The 25811-nt window shown below is 42.0% G+C and overlaps 1 protein-coding gene across 2 annotated transcripts in view; it reads left to right on the top strand.

The window, feature by feature from the left end:
- The window catches only part of ARHGEF33 (Rho guanine nucleotide exchange factor 33), a 47434-nt gene extending 25574 nt beyond the window's left edge, over nt 1-21860 (top strand). The window contains exons 10-16 of one of the 2 annotated variants that reach the window (XM_058551386.1): nt 1519-1602; nt 2785-2868; nt 4516-4664; nt 5687-5851; nt 8595-9393; nt 13686-13825; nt 20855-21860. In XM_058551386.1, the coding sequence (XP_058407369.1) occupies nt 1519-1602; nt 2785-2868; nt 4516-4664; nt 5687-5851; nt 8595-9393; nt 13686-13825; nt 20855-20984 (1551 nt within the window). In that variant the 3' untranslated portion in view covers nt 20985-21860. Of the gene's footprint in view, nt 1-1518; nt 1603-2784; nt 2869-4515; nt 4665-5686; nt 5852-8594; nt 9394-13685; nt 13826-19022; nt 19382-20854 lie in introns of those variants that run through there. The other variant, XM_058551387.1, reaches the window with a different exon arrangement.
- The last annotated feature ends 3951 nt before the right edge of the window (nt 21861-25811 follow it).

The raw sequence follows: 25811 nt of genomic DNA, 5'->3' as shown, positions 1-25811 counted from the left end.
AAATTTTGAAATCTCTATAATGTTCTACAAAGAAATATGATCCAGGCCAGAAGTTGCAAACTCAATACCTACAGGGCCAGATAGTGACATAAATGAGTGGAAGTGAACTGAATGTAATACAGTATGGACTGTTGGAAAGTGAGGTTAAGTGGAGTACATATGCTTTTCAGCAAGGAATAGCTACTCAGCTTTATCCAATTACATGCAGGAAAAAAAGGACTAGAGTAGCCAGATCTTCTGGTATTTTAAGAGAAGCTGGAAATCCAGAATTTTGTGTGAAATTTTTTTTTTTTTTTGAAATTAATTGATTTATTTATTTATTCCTTTTTTCTCCCCAAGGCCCCAGTAGTTGTATGTCATAGCTGCACATCCTTTCTAGTTGCTGTATGTGAGACGCCACCTCAGCATGGCCGGAGAAGCGGTGCATCAGTGCGCGCCTGGGATCCGAACCCAGGCCCCCAGTAGTGGAGCGCGTGCACCTAACCGCTAAGCCACGGGGCCGGCCCCCCGAAATTTTATTATTTTAAAAATATTGTGTGGGCCAACTAAAATTGGTCTGCAAGCCAGATTTTTCCTGCAATCCACCTCTGTATATCAATGATTCTCAACTATGGGTAATACTACCAAGTGTGCAAATTACTTACTTGTATAGATTAGAAAGGATGTACTGCTACCCTCTAATATCACTTTTACTCATTTGTAGTTAGTATGCTTTCTTGGGCTGAGAATTGTTATATCTATGAGAATATAACTTCAGAAGCTGAGAATTGTTTTCCAGAAGGCATATTGCATAGGTGAATATGCAATTTGTGGAAATATGCAATTAGTGAAAAAAGTTGAGAACCACGGGTCTAGACACTATGAGGCGGGTTGGACAAAGTTCCTCATTTGGATGTAGATGATTGAAATTAAAAGTAATTTAAAAACAAATATGCATTTTTACCATTTAACAATTTAAAAATACTTTTTCAACTTACACGGTCCCTTCCCTCTGCCTTGGTTTATCGTTTCCCTTTCTCTTGTTAAAGCAGAGCTATTGAGTTTTGGTTCCCAAATCCTTAGTGATATTTACCTTAAAACCAAAAAGTTTTTTTTTTTTTTTTTGGTGAGGAAGATCGGCCCTGAGCTAGCATCTGTTGCCAATTTTCCCCTTTTTTGCTTGAGGAAGACTGTTACTGAGCTAACATCCATGCCAATCTTCCTCTATTTTGTATATGGGATACGGCCACAGTGTGGCCTGATGAGCGGTGTGTAGGTCCGCACCCAGGATCCGAACCCAAGAACCTCAGGCCACCGAAGTGGAGCACACGAAGCTAACCACTATACCACTGGGCCGCCCCCAAATAGATTTTTTTTAAGGGTGAATTAAAAAAGCAAAAAGATATTAGTAAACACATTAAATAAATGATTAATCTCTGCAAACTACTCCTTTTTGATATAAATAACTCTATAAAAATATTAGTTGCTATCATTCCTATTTCCGGGTTTTTACCATGCATTTTTCTGTTTGTTTTCAAGAATAATTTTTTGGATTACTATGTTGCCTACCTGAGGGACCTGCCTGAATGCATCTCTTTGGTTCATGTCGTTGTTCTGAAGGAGGTAAGTTAACTCTACGTGTGCACTGCCCTTTGGTTACACGTATATCTATACGATGTTGCTTATTCACCCGGGAAATACAGCACGTGCAATACAGCACGTGCACTCTGAGCTTGTCTTCCAGGCTGGAGAATGACTTGAACACTGATGCTCCTACCTGGAGTTAAAGGAGCTCACTCAAGGATCAGTGCCATTGCTTTGGTCCTTGCTCTCCCTTACTGACCCTGTGTTCCATTCCATTGAAAGTACAGGTGAAGTAAACAGGTGTTCTATGCAGAGATTTTCACGCTGCAGCTTGCATGCTGTATGAAGGGTTTTGTTTCTTCTTTCAGGCTCAGACAATATGAATCTGAATATTAAACTCATATAAACTGAATATTAAACTCAAGTCGTCCTGTGTGTGTCAGTTTTCTAAGATGGTAATGTGGCTCTAGTCATGTTGTTTTAAGTATTGCTACTGCAGTGATATATTAGATGCTCAATAAGCACATACAAATATATAACAATTCTAGCTATTTTAGGTCAATAGGAGAAAAAACGTATCAGAAGCCCTAAAGCTAAGAGTTCATCAAGTATCACAAGAGGTGAGGGACTCTGTCTTATTACCTTTCTACTTAAACCTCTAGTACTCCCAACCCAGTATAATGCCTACCATATGTCAGCACTTGGCAAATATTTGAGAAAGGGAAAGGAAGAGAAGGGAAGGGACAAGGAGAAAATCCAACATGTTTCCTGCTGCCAGGCCGGCTGACCAGTTTCTAATCATACTCCCTTCCCTACTCTCATGAGGCTCCAATCCACCCATAGTGCCTGTTAGGAAACCATTGTAATGATTACTTGCTGAAGAACTTTAATGAATTCATTCAACTCAAATATAATTTATTGAGCGCCCACTTCTGTCTAGCACTGTGCTAAGATGGGGGGAGGGGAAAGGAGGCATTAGTTTGGAAAGTTGGGTAGATTCAAAAGAAGTATATGACATGCTCCCTGTTAGAGAAGAGTTGTCTCCTTGAGCATGTCCCTGAACAAGTGGCCTCTCCAATGACAGATCAATGCTTCATGACACTCTAGAGGAAGAAAACGCTCCAGGAGTTAACGTTTCCTACTCTTGTGGGCCTGACTCTGGGGTTCTGTAGCCAAAGCTGGAGGAACACTGAGGAGTGACTCTACCTTTCTTTCATTCAGGGTGATGAAGAGATTAAATCTGACATCTACACACTATTTTTTCACATAGTCCAGCGCATCCCTGAATATCTGATACATCTGCAGGTAGGCATGGCTGGGCAAGCCACCAAACTAATTTTCATGCTAAACAATTGTTTTTGGCTTCCAACTGAGAAATACTGTAAAGGGTCAAGGAATCATTAATATTTCTAAGAAGCATTTAAATAATTTAGATTGTTATGATTACTCCATCTCCACCTTGTGGTATGAGCTAAAATCTCAGTCTCTAAAAATTTTCAGCTCATGATGCCTGCCTTTGAAGTTCTGTCTTCATTTACCAGCAGTCCACATCTCTGCCGATCCAGGATCTTTCCATAGCAGCTCCTGCTAGACTCTGAGTACCTATTCAGTCCCTTCTACCTTGGTTCTACAGCCATTTAAATGCACCCCCTAACACCCACCCCCATGGCATCTAAGAAATACCTATGTAACCTGCCCAATTAACGGCTATCCTGACTGCTTTCTTTTGGCTTGGGTCCAAGGGGCTATCATACATTGGTTATGTCTTATGTCAGAGAAGAAGCTTGAAGAAGCTGATGAGTTGACTTCTTCACACCATTTTCCCACAGGGCTTGTAGCACCCTGGAGAAAGTAGAGTTGAGAGAGAGGCACATCAACACCCCTACCAGCCCCTCTTCTTCCCACCACCCACCTGTTCTGGTTTAATTGCTGACTGATCTTCCTAAGTAACTCAGTGAAAAGCATCTTAGAAATGCTTGGGATTTATCTCTGGTGGAAGTACCCAGTATCAATATTGGAAAGACTTTCAATTGTTTGTGGCTTTAGACCTTAAAATCATTTTCTCACAATAATTATCTTATTTAATCCTTTCAACAGTCCCATGAAATAGGTATCATCAGTACCATTTTTTAGCTAAAGAAATGGCGAGCCAAAGAAGTTAAGTAACTTACCCAAGTTAACACATCTGGTAGGTGAAAAAAACTAGGACTGAAACCCAGGCTTGCAAGCAATATGGTAAATAAGAGCCCTGGTTCTGCTGTCTGACTTGAGTTCAAATCCCGGCTCCACTACTCGTTAGTTGTGTGACCTAATGAAGATTACATAACTTCACTCTGCCTCAATTTCCTTATTTGTTAAGTGGAGGTAATAATTTTACCTATCTAACCAGGTTGTGGTAAAAGTTAAATGAGAAAATATAAAGGGCTTAGTGCTTGGCAATAGGAAGTACTCAATAAATGTTAGCTTTCCCAAATCCAACTAGCATGCATGTTCCACCACAGCACAGTAGGCAATATAACCGAGGGGGGGGCGGCACCAGGCCAGGCTTGATCGTAAACATTCCCCCATTCCAGCATGCCTTGACTCTTGACATACTTACCGTTAGTCTGACTCGTCTAAGTTATAAGGCACTGCTTATAGACAGTAATTGTTAAAATGACACCATGACCTCAGAGATCTAATTAGTAGCTCCTTCTAATTTTTCAGACGGAATTATCTTATGTACACATCCAACCCAAACAGGAGCAATAGTAACTATTATTTTCCCTTGGTGTGATGGATAAAGAGAACAGCAAGTTTGACCTTTCAGTTTATAATCAGATTGGCCATATGTATTGTTGTTTTGATTAAATGGCTACCAAACTCTCACAACAGATCAAGGCAAGGTGCAGAAGAGACAAACAACTTTTCATTCTAATTATGCAATTCTGCTTCCTTTTTTCCTCCATCCAGAATGTTCTGAAGTTCACAGAACAGGAACACCCTGACTATTACCTACTTCTGGTGTGTGTTCAGCGCCTTCGAGTATTTATCTCCCACTACACCCTGCTGTTTCAATGCAATGAGGAGTTGCTTATTCAGAAACGGAAAAAGCTCAAGAAGTAAGGTTCTGATGGTGCAGTCTAGAGGGCTGATCAAAAGTTTCTGAGAATAGGAATACAGACAGTCAGTGTGGGTGTCTGTCACAAGTAACCACAGTGTATGTTAAGTGGCTGAAATGCAGTTACGGGAGGTAGAAGAGAAGCGAGACGGGGAGAGGAGATAGGTGGCCAGGCTGGCTACAGGAGGGAGCACCTACTAGCTGGTGGAAATTACTTTAGAAAAATAAATAAGCGCTTTCACTCTCATGCCTATGCAAACCCCTCCTTATCTCATGTTGCTAACCACCTCAAAAATAGATCAGTTTCCGTAAATTTGCCAGATTTAAAATTTTAGTTTAAAGGCCAGAATGTGGTTTTCTTCATTAATTCAGCAAATGTTTATTGAGCACCTATTGTGTATCAGGCGCTGTTCAATGCACTAAATATACTGCAATGAACAAAACAGACAAAAATCTCTGCCACCTGGAGCTTACTTTCTAGAGCTGGACTACACAGTTAATAAATAAGTTAGATGGCAATAAGTGCTATGGATATAAGTAAAACAGGTAAGAGAGGGGATGGTGGTTGAGCAGAATTCACCCTAAGAAGAAACAAAAAGGGCCGATTAGGGAGAATCTGAACTTCAGAAGTAAGAGAAGCAACCTGTAGCAGAGCTTCCTAATGACCTGGATTTTGTTCAACCTCATCCCAATCCAATGAGGAAAACAGAATCATTTCTGTGGGTACTTCACACCAGAAAAAGATGCTATCCCCAAGCCAGGGCTCCTCTAATGGAGGAATCTCTCCATACTACCGCCTTCCCCAAACTCAATTCAGCCAGTTAATCGGCATGCTTACTCCTGCCCAGCATCTACCCTGTACCCTATTATGTAAGCAACCTGGTTTGTAGAGAGCCCTGGAGAGAAAGAACTCCACAGCTGAGCTTCATCTGAGAAATGTTGTCTCTCTGTGGCATAATCTGTGTGTTCAGAGAACCAATTTCCCACTGTACACTCTGAGAATTGTTACTTCCATTCTGTTAGGTCATCCATGGCGAAGCTGTACAAAGGGCTGGCTTCCCAGTGTGCAAATGCCGGGCAAGATGCTTCCCCCACTGCAGGTCCTGAGGTTGTCCGAGACAGTGGGATCCACTCAGAAGAGATGCTGCAACCCTACCCTTCTACTCCCAGTTCTGGTCCTGCTGTCACGTAAGCACCTGTTGCTGTGGAAAGGGTAATGGCAATGCCCTCCGGTCCCGGGCAGTTCACCCCAGGTCGGGTAGCAGGCCAGCCTTGATTAGGAGTATGACCTACAGGACTCCTCCCTCGCTCTTGCCCCATCAAGCTTATATGTGGTAGGCAGGGAGCTGATTCAATGCTTGGGTCTCAAAGGAAGGCACTAATGTTAAGGGGCAGGTCTAAAGGCTGGAGGTTACTTCCAGCAATTTTACCACTCATAACCACCCTCTACTGACAGCATGAGTCTCTTTGGGTTTGGACAAGGATAGAATGGAAGAGAGTGCCATAAGACAGGAAGGCATTTTATAGCCCCTCGGAAGGAACCCCCTTAAGTTCTCTGAAAGATATAGTGAAGGGAAAGGGAATCCCAGTCAGGTGTCAGAGGAAGTCTGGGCTCTGAGGATGAGAAATAGGTCTGAGCTAATGCAGAAAGAAAGTTGTTTAGCCCTTCCCAATTTTCTTTGAAGCTTCTTCAGAAAAGGACTCCATAAGCTCTGTTCTTCACTTATAATAGCTTCTCTGAGAGCTGTTCTGGGCAGTGGATGGACTTGACAGCCTTTTAAAGTGTCTGCACGTAACCCTCTAGCACACTAAACTAGATTCTCATTCAGCAAACTTCTTGACAATCTTTAGGGTAAGGATTAGGTTATTTACATACTTGGAACTCATTTTACCTCTGAAGGGTAAGGATAAAGTCAATTCGGCTGTTTTTGAAACCAGGACGTCTGGTAGGATTAAGGGAAACCAAAACTCAAAATTCCAAATCCCCACTTTACCAAATATAGGCAGTTCTCACAAAGCTAATTCCTTAGACTATAATTTCTGCTTTGGGTTTTATTATTTTAAGGAAAATGTAGAAGTCGTGCAAGAAGCTACTTTTCTTTCCTAAAATTACAATAAAGTGAGAGGTAGGGAACTGAGGTTATTTCAAGTTTTAATCATTACAGTTTTGAGAATGCCAATTACAATCACTGGAAGGAGAAACTTATCAAAATAAATCCTGTTTCCTCTTCCTGCTCTCATCTCTTAAAATTATGAGAATGTTTATCAGTGAGCGATAGAAGTGCAAATGTGGAGGCAGGAAGGAGAAATTCCATAATTATTCTGAAACCTGTGAGACATTAACCTTTCCATAAATAGAGCCCAGGATGATTTTCCTCCTATAGAGAAAGTCCTATAAGTTTTGTAGGTAAAGAACTCTACACAGAAAAAATGCCCTTTCTGGGTAGAGAGTGGGTGAGCAGCAGGAAGTGACTATTTACTTCGTGGATCACTTCAACTCTTAAGACAACGATAAAACTTTATCTTATTTATCTTTTGTGAAGAAGATCAGCCCTAAGCTAACATCCAATGCCAATCCTCCTCTTTTTTGCTGAGGAAGATTGGCCCCAGGGCTAACATCTGTGCCCACCTTCCTCTACTTTATATGGGACGCCGCCACAGCGTGGCTTAACAAGCGGTGCGTCAGTGGGCGCCCAGGATCCAAACCTTTGAACCCGAGGTCGCAGAAGTGGAGTGCGTGAACTTAACCGCTGTGTCACCGGGCCCAAACTTTATTTTCTTTAAGTATAACAAATAGAGCCAAAAAATGAAATCCCTACAGATTATACTGAGACTCAACAAGATGGCTGTCACTGCACTCTGTGTGGGGGAAAATAGCCGGAAGAGATTCAACAACAATCTTCCAAGTTAAAAGAGAATTCAAGTCAGGTCAATATTTCATTTTACTATTTCTTTTCACCTCTGTGAGACCTAATTTTCATCTTAATTTCACCAGAGAAAGATATTCAGTGTCAGTGTTTACATCTGCATTCTTTATGCATTTTTGTGGTTGAATTAAATATGTATACCTAAACTAGCAGAATAACCAGTTTGGGTCAGTGTATACTAGCCCATTCATATCTGTTTGGCAATTAAATTCCAGCAGAACTAGAAAAATCACAACCAATTTGATGGGTATGCTATCCTAGTAGCCTATGTAAACTATTCATTATCCATATTAAACCAAAAAACCCTCCATGAAATTGGGCATATTCAAAGTGACAGCCTTTTCATTTTGGTAATGTTTTTGTGGGTAGAAGTTTGAGACGACTTACATAAGCATGCTTTACAGCCACAAGTAATTTCTTAGTTTTTTATTCTGAAAATTTCACATATACACAAAAGTAAAGAGTACAGTGAACCCCATATGCCATCATCCACTTTCAACAATTATGAAGATCATGCCACATTTACTTCATCTAGGAATTTAATTGTTTTTAAGTGTGAAGATCCTTGAGTCAAAAAAAAAGTTGTTTCCATTATTTTGTATGACTCTGCCAGGGCAAGGAGAAGAGGTGCCTCGGGGTCTTCACATGTGGTGGGGAGGTTCACAGCCTCCAATGGGAAGTGATGACTGTTCTGGGCCCACCAGTCATTTCTACACAGTGCCTCCTCAATCAGACGGATGCTTCGGGCATCCCCTTTACATATGGCCATTTTCACTCTCCCACTTGGGGACGTGGAGCGCGTGGGAACTCCTTAATCGGATAAGTTTGCGGAGCCCGGTAGGCAATACGCTTAGGGGCCTGGGAGGGGCCGAGAGGAGAGGAGATGGCAGCTTTGCACCCGAGCAGTATCTGGCAGGATGTGTGTTGCCCCAGCCTTGCGCCCCTGGGTGAGAGGACTGCACTAACCATAAGCACACCTCTTTTGTATTGTTTCCCCTTTAAAGACATTTGATGCCCCCAATGAAGAAAAGCCAACAACAGCAAAGCTTGATGGAGAGCATGCAGCCTGGGAAGCCCAGCGACTGGGAGATGGAGGGCAGAAAGCATGAGAGGCCAGAGAGCCTCCTGGCGCCGGCGCAGTTCTGTGCCGCCGAGCAGGACGTGAAGGCGCTCGCCGGGCCCCTGCAGGCCATCCCGGAGATGGACTTTGAGCCCTCGCCCGCCGAGCCGCTGGGCAACGTGGAGCGCTCCCTGCGCGCCCCGGCCGAGCTGCTGCCCGACGCCCGCGGCTATGTGCCCGCGGCCTACGAGGAGTTCGAGTACGGCGGCGAGATCTTCGCGCTGCCCGCGCCCTACGACGAGGAGCCCTTCCAAGCCCCGGCCCTCTTCGAGAACTGCTCGCCAGCCTCTTCCGAGTCCAGCCTGGACATCTGCTTCCTGCGGCCCGTCAGCTTCGCCATGGAGGCCGAACGGCCCGAGCACCCGCTACAGCCGCTCCCCAAGAGCGCCACGTCGCCAGCGAGCAGCAGCGGCGCCTACAAGCTGGAGGCGGCGCAGGCGCAGGCGCAGGCGCACGGCAAGGCCAAGCCGCTGAGCCGCTCGCTCAAGGAGTTCCCGCGCGCGCCGCCCCCCGAGGGCGTGGCCCCGCGCCTCTACAGCACGCGCAGCAGCAGTGGCGGCCGCGCGCCGCTCAAGGCCGAGCGCGCCGCGCAGCCGCATGGCCCGGCCCGCGGCGCGCCCAGGACCTTCTTCCCCCAACAGAGGTCCCAAAGCGAAAAGCAGACCTACTTGGAAGTAAGGAGGGTAAAGTAAAACCAACCCCATCCCGCAGCGCCAGCAGCCCCGGGCCTAGATCTCCAGGGAGCAGCCTGGGCTCACCTAGCGTTGAGGGAAGCGGGCTTGCTGGAGGGGAGCGGAGGCCAGGCGGATGCCGAGCGAGAGCCCGGGTTACAGGCTTCACCTCAGTTGCCCTCGAAGGCGACTGTTGGCACCCCTTCTGCAGTACCAGGACAGAAGGGCATGTTATACATATGGATGGATGGGGCAAAGAGATACTAGGAAAGACTTTGACTCTTCTTAGACCTGCTTAACCCCCTCAACGCCCCACACCCCCACACACACAGTAGAGGTAGAGGTGTTCTCTACCTTCCTGCTGAAGCTGTGGCGCCTCCGAGTTGCGCTTCACCTTCAAAGCACAACACGCAAGTCCCAGGCCTGGCTGTTTCTTCCTCTGCCTGTTAGGCGCATCTCCTTGTTGCCTAACAGGCAGAGTATTGAACACTTCGTGTGCCCGCATGCTCTGCTCCCGACCCCCGCCAGCCTTCTTTGTAGGTAGGGAGGAGGCAGGTTGCCCTATCTCACTGAAACAAGGACTCCCTGAAACGTTCTCGGCAAAGCTAGGTTCATTTCTGCTTGCTTTCCTTTTGACTGCAAAAGGGTGTCACGTTAATTTGCAGCCTCCACTGGGACGGAGACATCCCAAAATAGCCCAGGAAACACTGACTCACAAACACTTCTTTGGCCTCCATGTCAATGTTGGGTATTTTGGTGTCTAACCTTGGTGTCTGCAAGCCTCAGGAAATTTAAAGGGATGTTTAAATACATATCCAGGAAAGGGCTAATAGATCCTGAGCAAATTCTTGATTTCTCTGCATGTTATTGGAACAAAGGCAATTTCTGATTAAACAGTCACAGGATAGCTCTGACCTGTGCCACCATTCTTCCTGTTTAACATCATTTTAGAAGTGGTGGTTAGGATTTACAGGGCAGCTCTGTATTGGTACATCTTGAAAATGACATAGTCCAGGACTGACTTTACCTGCACTAAGTATCACTTGCCTCAAGCTCTGGGGATCCTTTGCCTAAGTTAGAAGGAGTTTTCGCAGGAATTAGGGCCCTACATTCCATCTATCCTCATTAGCAAGTGAGTGGGAACAGACTGAGGATCACTGACTCCTTTCATTCATTCATTTTTCAGCAAACGCTGAGCACCTGCCTTGCACCAGGCTCTGTGCTAAGTGCAGAGGGTTCAGAAATAAATCGCACCCAGTCTCTGCCTTCCAGGACCGCTGGCTTAGTGCGGGAAGGAGACACAGAAACAGAGAATGATAATAAACTGTGGGAGCACATCAGAGGGGTATTTAAACCCTCCTGGGGTGATGGTGGTCAGAGAAGTCCTTCTAGATAAGTTGAATGTGTGAATTATATCTTAAAAGCTGCCGCGAAGTTGGCTAGGTGAAGACTGGGGTAGGGAAACATGAGAAAAGGCTCAGGAGCTTTTTAAGAAAATAGCAGGGTGATGCTTTTCCCCTTGAATACTGTGCCAGGTGGGGGTGGTAGACATTAGGCCAGAGGAATAGGAAGGGGCTGGGTCATGAAGAGCCTTGAAGCTTATAACCCACCTGGACTCCAGGAATCCAAGTCTCTGGTTCCTGCAGAGGGCGAAAACACCTTAGTGTGCTCAGCTCAAGTTGCTGAGGTTCCCCAGGGTTCTCAAATTTCCTTCTGGCTCTGATTTTCAACTCTGAACTTTATAAAATTCTGTTAGGCAAAATTTCTTATACAAATTGATCTTAGGCATGTGTCAGAGTTTGAAAGTTCATTAACAAGAAAAGTAGACAGGAAATAAGTGTCGATTCCAAGTGACTTGGGATGGGCAGAGAGTTACATATAAAACCTTCTAACTAGCATAGTCTAAGGTACAAAGAATGCTTTTATTTCACATATTCATAAAAATGTCTTTTTTTCCAAGTTGATATGTGAAAAAATTGGGAGTTCAACAATTGGCAGGCAAAAACCATTAATCAGAAATTATAAGTAATATATCTGAGAAGCAAACGATGAGTAGAATATTTGTGGTTATTTATCAGACATACCAAATAACAATAAACAATATATTAATTGTTAATCAGACATACTGGACAGCAAGTTTCATCCCCTAACCGTGTCAGACATGAGTTCAGTTCAGAGAGTGACACTAAGGAGGTTCAAATGGAGGTCAGTTAAAAGAGGCCTTTTCTCTTTCAGTTATCAGTAAATTTTTCAAGCATGTGAATTTTTCAAAGTTTACATTGCTTATTTCTGTTTTTGGACAAAATTTTTCTTTCTAAAAATTCAGAAGGCATGGATTGTTGGGAGTCCTAGAGAGAGTTGGTACGCAGAGTCCAGGCAGGTAGAGGCTGTGTGTGTATTTGTGTGTATGTGTAAGCATCTGTATGTATATGTATGTATGTGTGTGCATGTTTGTGTGTGAGTGTGTTTGAGGTGGGAGTGAGATGGGAGTTTTAGTTGCAAAAGACTAACCTTTCAAAAGCTCTGTCTTGAAAGGTGTCAGCTCTCTCCTGCTGAGATGTGTAAGGCTCCTATGATTCCATCTCCTCAGATATACTCTGTGTATCTTCTATCTGTGGAAGAGACAGTCAAACTCTAGTCTTTAGTGTTCTGTCTCTAAGAGTCAAGATAGAAGACAGTATGCTTTAGTGCAGGGAGCACCTGACTGGGTGTCAGGAGATCTGGGTTCTAGTCCTGGCTCTGCTGCCAAATAGCTGTGTGCTTTTGGACAATTCACTTGGCTTCTCTGTGCCTCCAGTTTTCTCATCTGTAAAAGTAAGACAATGTATACCTCACCTACCTCATAGGGTTGTTGTGAGGATCAGGCCAAATAAGATACAGTTTGTGAATATGCTTTGTAAAGCATTCCAATGCTATACAAATGCAAGATATTATTAAGATCATGATTCCACAGAAAGATTTTCCTTAAACTATAAATAGATTTAGTTCCTAAAGAGTCCCTAAAAGCCTACTTCTGGAAATGTGGTCCTTGGGCTAGTAGCATTACCTGGGAGCTTGTTATAAATGCAGAATTTGGGCTCCACCCCAGACCTACTGAATCAAAATCTGCATTTTAACAAGATTCCTAGGTGATTCATACAAACATTAAGTGCAGGTGGGCAGGAGCATACCTTAAACCACTATGGTTTTTTAAAACCTTAGGTTTTCAAAATCTCAAGTGTGTGCATAAGGATTACCTAGGCCTAATTCCAGAGAAGCTGATTTAGAAAGTCTGGATTGGGGCCCAGGGATCTACATTTTAAATAGAGGCCCCAGTTGATCCTTTAACCCTGGGACAACACTTTGAGAAACACCACACTAAGCCATCAAGATGTTGGTCTCCATAGTTTAGTTATGAATCTTAATAGATTCTCAGAGAATCTGTAAATCTGCTATTACAACTCCAAGTTAAGGTCTCAAAGTCAAACCCATGTGTTTCCTGCAAAAATTCATCCACCCTCTTTGCTTCTCTATCGGCATGCAGTCACCCATCCAATTCATGAAACTTTCAGGGTGGTTTCTGCTTTGACTTCTCGTGTTAAATTTTAGTCACCTCAAAGTAAATATGTTCTTCGTAGAGAATATAAATATATATGCATATCTATTTTATTTAGCACATCTCACATTTAAAAAGAAACTAGAGAGTTCACAAAAGATAGAGCCTTATTTTGTCTTTACACTCCAAATACCATAGATTAAGAATTGTAAAAAACTGTATGAAAGGCACATTTGCAGGTTGGAAATACTAGTTGACATTTACTTCTAAACAGATCTGACCTCTCAAAATCTCCTTCCCTCATTTATGTCTAAAATGGAAAGTTAGGAACTTGAGTTTAAAACTAGTATTACAATCAAGGAACTTTCTTATTTTGTAGAAAGAGAAACATACCCAAAGATATGAAGGGACAACTACTGGTTTTCCAGCGAGACAGAATTGGTGCCAGAATAAGACGTTAATCTCTATACTCCTTGAATAGTTGCTAACTTCCTTTATGTCCTCATCTTTAATTATTGTTATATCATAATCCTACTCTAGACTGTTTGCCTTGATAGGTAGAAAATACTTCGACACTCAGTGGCAAATTATCCTCTTTCCAACCAATTGCTATTTTCTTAGCCTAGGTTTGCTTTAGTTGGAATAGAGTGCCCACCGTTAGTCTTTTGGGGTGGTAGAGGAAAGTGACAGTTAAGAAAATTGTCCCACAGTCAGGATAGATATTAACTTTGGAAAAGAGTAAAAAAACACCCCTCTTTTGTGTTTTCAGGAGATGCATTTAGAAGACGCCACCAGATTCTGTCCAAAGGAAGAAAGAGAGAGTGAACAAACATCTTTCAGCGATCAAAATCCCAGGCAAGACCAGAAAGGGGGCTTTCGCAGCTCCTTCCGCAAGCTCTTTAAAAAGAAGTGAGTAGCCCTTAGACAAGACAGCATTGTAACTCATTTCCCTTTGGGCTAAGTCTTAAGGTTTTAACAGTAATAAGTACCAAGTAGCCTGGTTTCACACAACTGCTGCAAGCTCACTGCCTGCACCCAGTAGCCACGATTCCTGCCAGGTGAAGATGTTTCTCATTGTAATCTAGAGTAAAAGCAAACTCAGCTCTGTCCTCTGCCTCTTCCATCTTTTAACCCGACTTCCTTGTTCCCAAAGTCATGTGTCCTGAGAGGAGTAAGCAGAGGAGATCTCTTAGGAAATGAGCTGGTGACAATCAAATCCCTTTTAGACTGGGAGGAGTGGGATCCACTATTGGAGTTGGGCGTAATGAGTGTGCCATCAGAATCTCCCCACCTGTGGAAAGTTTTCTGAGGGTTTCTCAGCACTTCTACCTGTAGGGCCTATAGTTATCCTGGATGCTAGTACATGTTTATTGGGACTTCTGCTAGTGTTGTCCCTGGCAGAAATGATTGAATGGATTTGGCTTGGGCCCTAGTTAAATATCACTTTAATGGAGTTTCCATACTCCAAAGGTCTTTCCTTTCTGTGGTCCTTCTACGATTCTGAGTCCTTGTTGTTATGTGAAATCACCCACGAGGCATTTTGGCTAGCACTTACTAGCACTGTCTTACAGACTGGGAGACAGTGGCCAAACCCCAGCATGAAATGTAAGGAAGAGAGAGCTGAGCATTAGCATTTGACAGCAGAGGGATTCTCCAGTCCAGCCAACTGCCTGCCTGAGAGACTGCTGTTTCTGTCTCCACTGGTCCTCAGGCCTACTTCCCTCTCCCTTATAGAGATTTTCCCTGCTACTTAGTTTTTCTTGGTAGAGGAGGTTCCTACAGTCAGTTTTAAACAGCAAGACTTCATAATTTACTGGATGGAAAAGTTAAACAAAGACGTTATTGCTGCCTTTGGAGAGTTGCTGATAAGTGAGGAAGCACAGGGAAATCACTTTCTCCTTGAGGGTGGAGGTCACTGGCTGACTTACATAATGGTCTTGATGGAAGAATTGGGGGCAGGCCTGGAGTGAGGACTTGTTTTGATGGTTTGTCTAATTCTTCTCCCATGGGGAAGGTGGTACTGAGATTAGTGGGTCTCTGATTGTTGGTTCCCGCCAGTTGTTATTGGAAGAAGGGGGAAGAGGAAGGAAGAGCCACAGTACTGTAATTAGACACAGCCCTACTCCGCTAAGGCCCTTTCAGTTTTGCTAAGGTAGCCCCGTGCATGCATGACTATTGCTACATCCCCTTTATTCAGGAGGTGAAGAGCTAAGAATTGGGTCCCTCTCTCTAGGATCATAGACTTACATCTTTCCTGGTCCAGCGCCTACCTCTGTCAAGTTCGGCAGGGGTGGAGAGACCTGGAAGCAGACAGCTCTCTGGCCTGACCCTGGGATTTAGATTCCTAAATTCTTCTGAGGACGCCAAACTCCTAAGGGCACTGCTTGGGCCTATCTTTTTTTTTCTTTTTTAAACCATAGTATTCCCAAAACAAACAGCCACTTTTTGTCCACTGCCGTTTATGATGACTGGGTACTGTCTGTTGGAAAGCAGTGAGCCATGGATCCACCACTGGTTCCTTTGCAAATTCCCATTTTTCAGAGAGATGTAAGAAAATGCTCTGCCAGTTACCTGAGGCAGAGGGAGTGAACTTGTCCTCTCTGTATCCAGAGGGCAGAACTAGGAGCAATGGGTAAGAGGAAGAACTTTCTAAAAATGCATCTGCCTAGAACTGGAGCTGGCTGCCTCATGAGGGAGTGGGTTCTCTTAAGTAGAAGCTAGATGACCTGGTCAGGGATGCTATGAAAGGGATTCTCCCACTGGATAGGAGGTTACTCAAGATAATCACCTGAGCGCTTTCTAGTGCTGAGATTTGCTTTATCTGCAGTTTGAATTTGTTGTAGATCAATCTGAGTAATCGCATCTTTTAACACCTGAAACAAGAAATTAATGTGGCCTTGGGGCTTACAATTCTAAAGACTCACCAAGTAGAAGACCAGATTTTATCTTTCTGTAGCTCCCCACAGCCCTTGGTACGATGCTGAGGATTTGCTGTGGGCTCTCCAAATTCATGTTGGTTAATTGCTTTCAGTCCTCTTGCAGCTTTTTGGTATCCTTCTTAGAGGGCCAAATGGATCCCTTTAATCCTCTTATCCTTTCTCATAGATCAGTCTTGCCTGCATCAATCATATTGCTGCCACCAATTCTGGCACTGCCTGTGTATTTAAAATCTCAAGTGTTATCTGAATGGAAGTAAAGGTGGCACCACACAGATGGCTGCTCCATCTGGCAGGCTTTCCTGGCTTTTTATATCTAGTGTAGGGCTGTGAGCACCATCAGGTGATGCTTGCTTATTGCCTTGTGTCCAGGGTGCCATGGTGGGCACTTTGGGGACTTTGCATGGGATAAAGAAGCAGCTTGAGTAGCTTCTCCTGAGTATTTCAATCCAAGAACCATGGAAAGTTTGGTCCATTATGCTAAGGTAGAGAGGAAGGGTAGGGAGGCCCCAGCATAGCACAGAAAGGTCAATAGCTCTTAACTTAGATGAGAACACACCATTCTTCTAATTAAGCATTCTTTCTTATATGCATGTACTGAGTGAGACACTTGTATAGGAATTGTGAATGACATAGTTCCAGTCATTATGTAGGAACTTGCACTGTGAAGTCAGGCGTGTGGGCAGGATAGAGAGGAACCAGAGAGAGACATTCAGCCCATTCTCCCATGTGTCGGGAGGTCAGGCTGGCAGCAAGCCCTGTGACTTTAAGAAGTGGTTAATCTTGGGTACTAGAACCATCCAGAGCCTGGCCTCAAAGGTCCAAAATGGACCAGTGCCAAAAAAGCTGCCTGTATCACATCTGGGGCTTGCTGCCTGCCTCCCCCACAGCCCTCTGAAGGCTCATTCCTGTCTACACTGACACACTTTTTGTATCCATAGGGGCTTGTTTGGCTGGTGGCCCCACACACCCAGAATGCTGCTTCGGGATGAAGCTAGGCATGGAGCCAGATGCAGCAGAAAACCTGAGAAAGGGTTCTCTTCCCTCTGAGGCTGGGAGGGCCGAATGCTTATATCCACAAGGATTCAAAAGGGAGAGTCAAGTTGACATCATAAAAAAATCCTGAAAAATGCCCAAGATATTTGGGGAAAAGGATGACACTCTGATTGTTTCTATCTCAGGCACATTTGTCCTGGGTAGATACCAGGTCATATGTCCCTGAAAGCTGCCCAGAATTGATCAGAATAAAGACTACATATCTTAAAGTTTGAAAATGTTAAGTGGCTTTAAAGATTTTAAACCAGGATTCTTAGAAGCCAGGAACAGACCTAATGTGATACGCTGATGCTAGATTGAATCCTTATCCCCCTGCCTTTGAGCAGGATGGAAGGCAAACTATCCCATTCTAGAAGGGTCTATATGGAGGCTGTCAGACTTAAATCTAGACTATCCTGAAGTCTGTGGCAAATGCTACTTCATCTTTATGTATAAATCTTGCACTTAGTATTCTTGGTTGGGGGTGTGGCAGGGGAGAAGAAGATTATGTAAGACAGTTTAGGGATAGGGAATGTAGATGCTGTCTCTTTATTCTCAAATTTGGGGGGAGTGCAAGTTAAAGAATATGGCTTGCAAGTGATTAATTCTACTTCCTCACCTGTCCTCTTCCTCTTTAGCACTTTATAACTTACATGCCTCAGAATGTCTCCTTTCCAGTCGTCACCCTCCCTCTACAAGTCACTTCAGAATCTCTCTATTTTCTTAATCACACACAGAGAGACTATTCTACAGGGCCCCATATAATTGAATATCAGTAAATCCTCTTCTTTTGGTGTCCTATCAGCTGTTTTTGCATATGCCCAGCCTTGGCTGTGGAAAAGACCATGTAATAGAAAACAGGACTACTAAAGGATCAATTGATAATTTTACCTTCACCTTCTTTTTTACCTCCTTAAAGCCTATCTCAAGTCCTTCCCCCATTCTTACCTACTTTGGGGTTCTCTCTCATTTCCCATTTCATTTCCCTATATAACTTTAAAATTGAAGGAGATGGTTTGAAGGGCTAACATTTTAGATTACTTAAACCTGATTACAAATGTTTCTCAGTAGGTCATTTGAAATCAGTCACTCAGTTAAGGATCTTCAGTGTACTAGGTTCTGTCTAGCACAAAAGAAGTCAAAGCACTAGTTCCAGCCTATTAGGAGCTTACAGTCCAAATGTAAGGGTAACCTAGTTGCAAAGTTTAGTATCTAGAACATAGTAAACACTCAACAAATATATATTAAATGAATGCTCATTTGTCACCTTGTTGATTACCAGAGCCGACTGATTTGGCCGACAGGATGGGTGTTCCCCTGCTCCCCTACTTCTCCATGTGCATGTCTCCTAAAGCCTTCAAGGTGGACAGTCTTTCCAATCAGAAAACCAAGACTTCTTAAGTCAGAGAGTCCTGCGGCCTTGGATTCTACCCCTCTTCCCTTCCCCAGCTCCAAACAAACTTTCAAGGCTTATTTGTAGCAAATCTATACTTGTATGACCTACCCAACTTGTTATTTTCTTTGTCTCTGTCAATTGAATGGAAGGAAAGTTAGCAACAGGTCTGTTCTCTTTCCATCAAACACTTGGATGGCTATGTGTCAGAATGTATTGACAGCCATTGTGCCCTTCCCAGCAAGTGTTTGCCTGCCTGTCCCTTTATATCTGTTCACATCTGCCCTGCAGTCAGCCAAAATGGCCCCAGGAGCTCAAAAGCCACTCCTGTTTTATAGAGAAAGGGAATAAAAGCAAATACGCTGGCCCTTTCTTCTAGATTCTGCAGGTTATTTCCCCGTAAATTAGGTATACATTACTTTAGAGCCTAACAGCCACACCCTTGGAAGAGTCCAAGTGTTGAGGTGGCTTATACCATGTAAGCATTATAAAGTGGTCCATTAAAATTATCTTTAAAAGGATGAAAATGAGCTTTTAGTCATGGCTACAGTAGAATGCTGGATTTTGAAAAGGATTAGCAAGTTAGCCATTAGTTAATTAATATATATCAAGAAACAGAGAAATTCACACACCTGAAGACACAGAGAAGGTGGTTTGTGAGAAGAGCAGTTAAAAAAGAAAAAACTAAGCTGAGTTTGTGGACTTTGAAAACTAGACAGGGCGATTTTGGCATTTGTTTCAGAAATGGGAACTCAACTGGTGAAGATTTCTGTGGTCCTTGGGGCTGGTGGTGACATCAAAGCTTTCCCATTTCCAGGTAAACACGAAACAGTTGCATGTTGGAACCATCAAAGTATGACATGTTGGGTTTCGGAGAGATCAGATGTAGCTAAGAGGGGAAATGTGAGGTAAAGATTTTAAGTTTTGATTAATGACTTTCTGTTGAGAAACTGTCATGTGGGGGAACAATTCAGAAGAAACAACAGCCAGATTCAAATCTTTTCCAACTTCCGGCCCCCAAAATTATAGGCATTCCTGGTCTTCTGGATAACAGAAGATATGAGGAAAGAATGAAATGGTCAAAAATATATCTTCCTACAATTTTGGGAACAATTGTACTAATCAGGGATGATCTGAACTGGAGGTAGGTGGGAGTTCTGAGAGTTGAGAGAAGGCCTGGAGTTTTAGGGTGGGGCATTGTGGAGGCTGTTTCAAGGGAGAGTTCTAAGGGGGCTTTTGAAAAGCAAGAGGGCTTTCATCCCACCCAGATACCATGTTATTTGATGAGTACCCAGATGTACTGGGGTTGAGAGAGAGAAGTTTTTCCTCTGTGCACTAGGATATAGTGGAAAAGTGCTCCTTACTGACCAGAAGTAGAAAGCATGGTGGGCAGCTATGGCTTCATCTATGATACCAAATATCAGAGTGAAAAGTAAAAAAATCTTGTCAGTCATCAGGTTTCCAGACATCAGGATTTTAGTCTTTGTGTGGATCCAACTTCTTTCCTTGAATAATGTAAAGGGATGTTTGAATTCTGCCCAATTAATTCATTAAATGATAGAGTCATCATTATCTAATTAAAAACAATTACCAATGATAGTGGAAGAACTTATCCTTCTTTTTGTGGATAGTGGAAGCATGGCTGACTCTGCCTCAGCATATAGGGAACTTGTTCAGTTGTATAGGAGCTTTGGACAAAGAATTTCATGTCTAACATCACTTGCATACATCCTGCATGAGGTCTTTTGATATTGGTTCTTAGTCATTGGGCTAGTTTTACCCATTCTAGTTTAGAGTTTAAGCTAGCCAAAGGGCCCCAGCATAGCTTATCAGAGGTTATTTCCAGAAAGCCTCCTCCCTCCAGGGACTTCTGACATGAACAAACTGGAGAAGGTGCAGAGCTGGAATGGATTACCCAACTGGCTTAACCAAGATAAAGGAAGAATGCACCCTCGACTGGGGACTCAATTGGACTGATTTGAGTTGTTGACTATTGATTGGGGTTGGTCTCCTTTGTGGTGATTGAGATTATAGAATCTCCTCAATCTGATTACTGTACTAATATCTGCATTCTACCAAATGTGGCATACATGTGTGGTTGGCTTCAATAAATCTTTCATTTAAAAATGAAAACAAGCAAAAGCAAGAGTTTGTAATGTAATGCCCAAATTCGGTAAAGGCCCTTGATAACCGTGGTTGAGAACAGTGAATTCCATTCATTTTAATTTAAAGGCTTTGGTAATTTGTGAAGTAGTTACTTGGTTAAATCAAAAATAGGATTTCTTGAATTTTCTGAGCTTTATTCCCCTTTTGCAATGTTATTACACAATGCCTTACACTGACATACACAATTGTCAAAATTGTCCCCATAAAGCATTAGAAAGATATTCTCTTTATGATCGCTGCAAATCTTAGTTACACATGTGCTGAGTCATGAAATTCAGGGGAAGTAAAAATTATTCCAGATCTAAGAGGCAACTGTTTTACAAATGCAAAACAATTTGGATAGATAAAATATTTGAAAACAATTAAAACCAAATCAACCTGTACTTTATCTGTGTGCTGAGATTTTAGGTCCAGTGGATCAGAATACAGGGAAAAAACTAATGAGAATCCCTCAATGGATCCTTCACCCACCAAACAAGATTTCTTCAGAAACCGACTTGCTCTTGCAAATGACCTTGACCAAGGAACAGCTGTGTAAAACATACTTAAAGTTGTATTGTCAAGTGGTAAGATGAGGATAAAAAGCTTGTATATATCTGTGTAGGAATATATATATATATATACTGATGTATAAATCCCTGAGGAAAACTAATATAAATACTTACATATGAGACTAAATCAACATACAAGACATTGAAGAGATGAAGATTAGTCTATGGTTGAGAGCTGGCTTTTTGAACCTCAACACTTGGGAAAGGGGAAATGAAGACTTTTCACAGCATTACAGAAAAACACGATAAATTTGGAGGAAAATAAATGTTTGTAAGAACAAAAACTTCCACCTTGAAGTCATTCCCCCAGTATAATATTGAGCATGTTCATATTTAACATGGATGTGAATTTTATGCTTCCTAGGCATTTAGCTTATTAATTCATCCCAGTGCTTTTAGACTAATATACACTATTTTAGGGGCCAGTTCTGTCTTGCCATATGTCTTCCAAAAACCCCCAAGGCAATACTTAACATCCCGTAAGGCGAAGGATCGATGTACAGAATTGTATTTTATATGGTGCAAATCTGAATTTTGGAGAATTTGTGCTTAAACCAAGATACAGAAGGTTCCAAGACACACTGATCTCCAAATAGGAAGAGAATCTTAAGAGTAGTATTTCTTTTGTTCTATGGTTATGAAAATCAGTACAGGGAACAATGATTTCTCTAGAAACTGGGAGGCCAAAGAAACATTTTCCCTCATGGGGGTTGTGCTGCAGATGGGAACAGTCCAGAGTCTGTGTTCTATTGAGCACTCAGGATTCAAAGATCCATTAGTGATCCTGAGTGTCAACACACACTCATGATCAGATGGGCTGGGGAAAAAAGCACTGATTTAGCCACATCCTCCTAAAGAGACTTTCTTCAGTCTGGAAAGAAGGTGGCAACAACATCAATGCTTTAATGGCTCACAGTGGTTGCTACAAACACCAGAATGAACACTTAAGAACAGGTCAGAATGAAAACTTAGGGCTGGCAGTACCTTATTTTGTTTTCCAGAAGTAAACGGTAAAGAAACAAAGTTCTTACAGCTCAGACAGAGGAATCATTGCAATGAGGCTTGCCTGGGTATGGGGTAATAAAATGTGCTCTATTTGCACATGGATACGTCTATGATGGTCCGCATCCTTGACATGCCCCAAACATCAGAATCATAATACAAAAAAATTAAGTTTAAACAATTTGTCTCTATTCCCAGGCAGTTATCTATAATATATTAGGGGCATTTGGTTACTGTTTATTCAAAATCTTGGTACTCAAACTGACTTGTTCAGAAGCTGTTCCTCTAGTAATGCAGTGTTTAATAAAATAGGGGAAGTTTAACTTCTAAGTGTTACAAGTTTTCTTCTACTTGTCTGATGACTAATTAGGAACTCATCTATTAGCATTTTGAACAATAGGTGTCCGGAACACTTCAAGGATCACTGCCAAGTTTATGGAGTTTCCAATATTTAATTTTAAGCCACGCTTTTCATTTTCCTGAAATTAATGAACTCCTTTGAAATTAGATTTCTCTCTATTATGAGGCCAAAAGTTTTGGGGCCAGTACTTGAAAGCACAATGCCAAACTGACTGAACATGGAAAGTGAAATAGAAGTCACAGCCTCTTGAATAAAATGTAAAAAAAAACCCAGTAAATTTCTTTTCCCTTCATATTGTTTATAATAAAAATGATCAATTACTTGGCAAGGTTTCATAAATATCACACACCTCCCAAATTTTCATTTTGATAACATCCTTTGAAAAATCTTGACACTACATCTGTAGCACAACTCAATTTAGTTATATTTTATGAAGTTAGCCTATAAAACTAGTAATAATTAATACTGCTACTCTCTGGGTCTCCATCACCTGATACCTGGATTTTTCTGGTAGCTTTCTAACTGCCCCCAAGTTCTCTCTGCCCCATCAATCCTACACATCTCTAACACATTAATATTCCCAAATACTGCTTTGTGTGAAACTCTTTGACTGTTCTTGTCTATAGTGAAATTCCAAACTCCTTGACTTGACATTCAAGGCTTGCTCTCTCTCTTCAGTATGGCTCCAAGTTTTCTCTCTGGCTACCATCTCCCACTTCACAGTCCTGGCGAACTAACATACCTCACCTCAACTGGGCTTTTATTGTTTCCTGGCAAGCTACGCACCTTGCTCAGACTCACTCTTATTTCATGCCTTTTCTCTAGCCTTCCTCTCTGCTAATCTTCAAGACCCAGTTTAAGTTCCCTTATCCTTCTGTGACCTCTTGTGGTGTACCTTGAATATCTTTTGATGTATTTGTCTTGTCTTCCCAACAAGAATGTATGTCCCCTCAAGGGCAGGCACTATGCTAGATCTTTTATTCCTTCCCACCTCTAGAATAGTACATAGTAGGTGCTCAGTAAATGGTTGATGCCAACGTTACTGGTAGTGCTCTGATAGATAGAGGGCTACAGAAAATAATTTCTACTCATAATTTGACAGAGAGCGTCAGGGTTGTCACTTTACCTCCCTGCCTTTTCTTTTTTTTTTGGTGAGGAAGATTTGCCCTGAGCTAACGTCTGGTGGCAATCTTCCTCTTTTTTTTTTTTTTTTTTTTTGCTTGAGGAAGATTAGCCCTGAGCTAACATCTGTGCCAATCTTCCTCTATTTTGTATGTGGGATGCCGCCACAGCATGGCTGATGAGTGGTGTAGGTCCATGCCCAGAATCCAAACCTGCAAACCCAGGCCACCGAAATGAAGCACACGTAACTTGAACCACTTGGCCATGGGGCTGGCCTCCCTGCCTTTCATTTTTTTAAAGAAAAATATCATTCACAAAGGAAATAAAATACAGTTGTCTTCAGAAGCAGTTAAAGGCACCACTGCTACTTTCACAGCATCTAGCATTAGAAAACATCTCTCCAATAAAAAAAGAAAGTTTGCCACTCTTTTCTATGTTGTCCTGGCTCATTTCATAATCTTTCTAGGTAGTACTGTAAATTGACAGGGGAGATAGGATCTTTAATAATATTTACTAATGATATTTAATGTAATGTTACATTAGGGATGAAGTCAGGGTGGGAAAGAGCTCGGCAATTGCTACATCTGTGATCTCCAGTTCTCTGGAGAAGTACAGATTACATAGGAGACCACATGTCTTCTGGAAGTGTTTGGGTTGATAAGCAGAAAGAAGCACTCCACCAAAAGATGAAGTGGATATTTTTGCACCGGCTGAGGGTGGCAGCAGGTCCTTTCTGCAGCCTTGCAGGGTTTGTATACAAGCCCAAGCAAGGATTGTCCTGCTTTTCTGACTCCAGAACTGGAAGCTTGGAGAACCAAGGATTTGTGGACCAACACTCTAGGTTCTCTGCATCTGTTATTTCATCATATGACAAATAGTTTAAACGAGTCTTGGGCTTGAAATCAGAATATCTCTTGCTTGCAGAGGGAAAACCCTTTGAACAGTATTTTCTCTAGCACCTCGTCTCAATCCCTCACCTCCTTCCAGTCCTTACTACTATGTTACCTTCTCCATGAGGGCACTTGAAAAAATGCAGATTCCTGGGTGCTATTTCAGTCTCACTTTATTGGAATATGTGGGAGTGGGCTCCAGAAATCTGCATTTTAAATGCACTCAGGTGATTCTTTGGCCCACTGAAATTTTAGAGCCACCACGTCTTAGACCAATAAATTGAATGATCTAGTATGTAAACTTTAACACTCAGATTCTATCCATAGTTTGAATTTTAAGAAAGAAGAGTTAGACTTACCTTGAGATACAGAAAACTGATAGTTTCTCAAAACTCAAATAAATCTTTTTAAATTCTTAAATTTATCATCTGTGACCTTTACTGTCATATACAGTATGATTCTGATTAAAAATATATACATATGATCAGTATTCTTTACAATAAACTGTATATTCCAGATAATCAATTGCATGCACTTGGAAAAATGATAAAAGGAATATCTTACACTAAGCTGCATAAAAAAATTAAGCCTAGTTTTCAAACTAAACTTCCTCTTGAAATATCACCACTAATAATTTTCTTCCTGAGCCTAAAACAGTAATGCTTTTGGGACTCTTGGGATTCTCATATTCTGAAAGTTGATTTAACTTAAAGATGTGAGTGCGGCACTCTCAGCATCTGAGCATCCTAATATTTATAGTATATGGGCCAGTGAGTCTCATGTGGTGGGGAAGCATTGAGGAAAAAAGGAAAAGTGAGATATAGTTTTTCAAAAACTTTAAAAAAGATTGAGAAAATTGATGGAGACCTATATATTTTAAGGGAAAAATATAGAAATTGATGTGACACTAGACCTAAGTTTCAAACATGTACGAAAATAAGGATATGATTTAGGCAATGCTGAAAATATTCTTTTGGGAAGTTGTCAAACATTCAAAATAGTCAGGATTTTTGTACCTAAACCAAATAACTTGTTTTCCAGAATTTATTGTTGTTTTCAAAAAGCTTAGTGCATAATCTTTAATAAGTCACTTAAACTTGTTTCTTATCTATAGAGAATTTTTTTTCCTTCTTGCCTCATTCTCTTCAGAGATAGTAGCATTAACTGTTCTTAATTCTTAGCAGGAAGACTGAATGTGTTGTGTTTCTTCCTTATGGATATAAACGTATTCCTCTGAAGATAGTGGGATTTACTGTAAAGGACTGTTTTAGATACCGTCTGTGTTTCTAAATGGGTTGTTTCCACTTAGCACTAGATGGCATCCCCTCTCATTATCACATTTTCCTTTTCACCTGGGGCAAACCATTCAGCATACAAACATGCTCTTACTTCTTCCATTTTTTAAGCAAAAGAAACCTTCTCTTGACTGTTCTAGCTAT

This window comes from Diceros bicornis, chromosome 12 (assembly GCF_020826845.1).
Source record: "Diceros bicornis minor isolate mBicDic1 chromosome 12, mDicBic1.mat.cur, whole genome shotgun sequence".
NCBI classification, from domain to species: Eukaryota; Metazoa; Chordata; class Mammalia; order Perissodactyla; family Rhinocerotidae; genus Diceros; species Diceros bicornis.
Note: the sequence above shows the minus strand (reverse complement) of the source record. Positions and strands in the feature narration are given on the sequence as shown.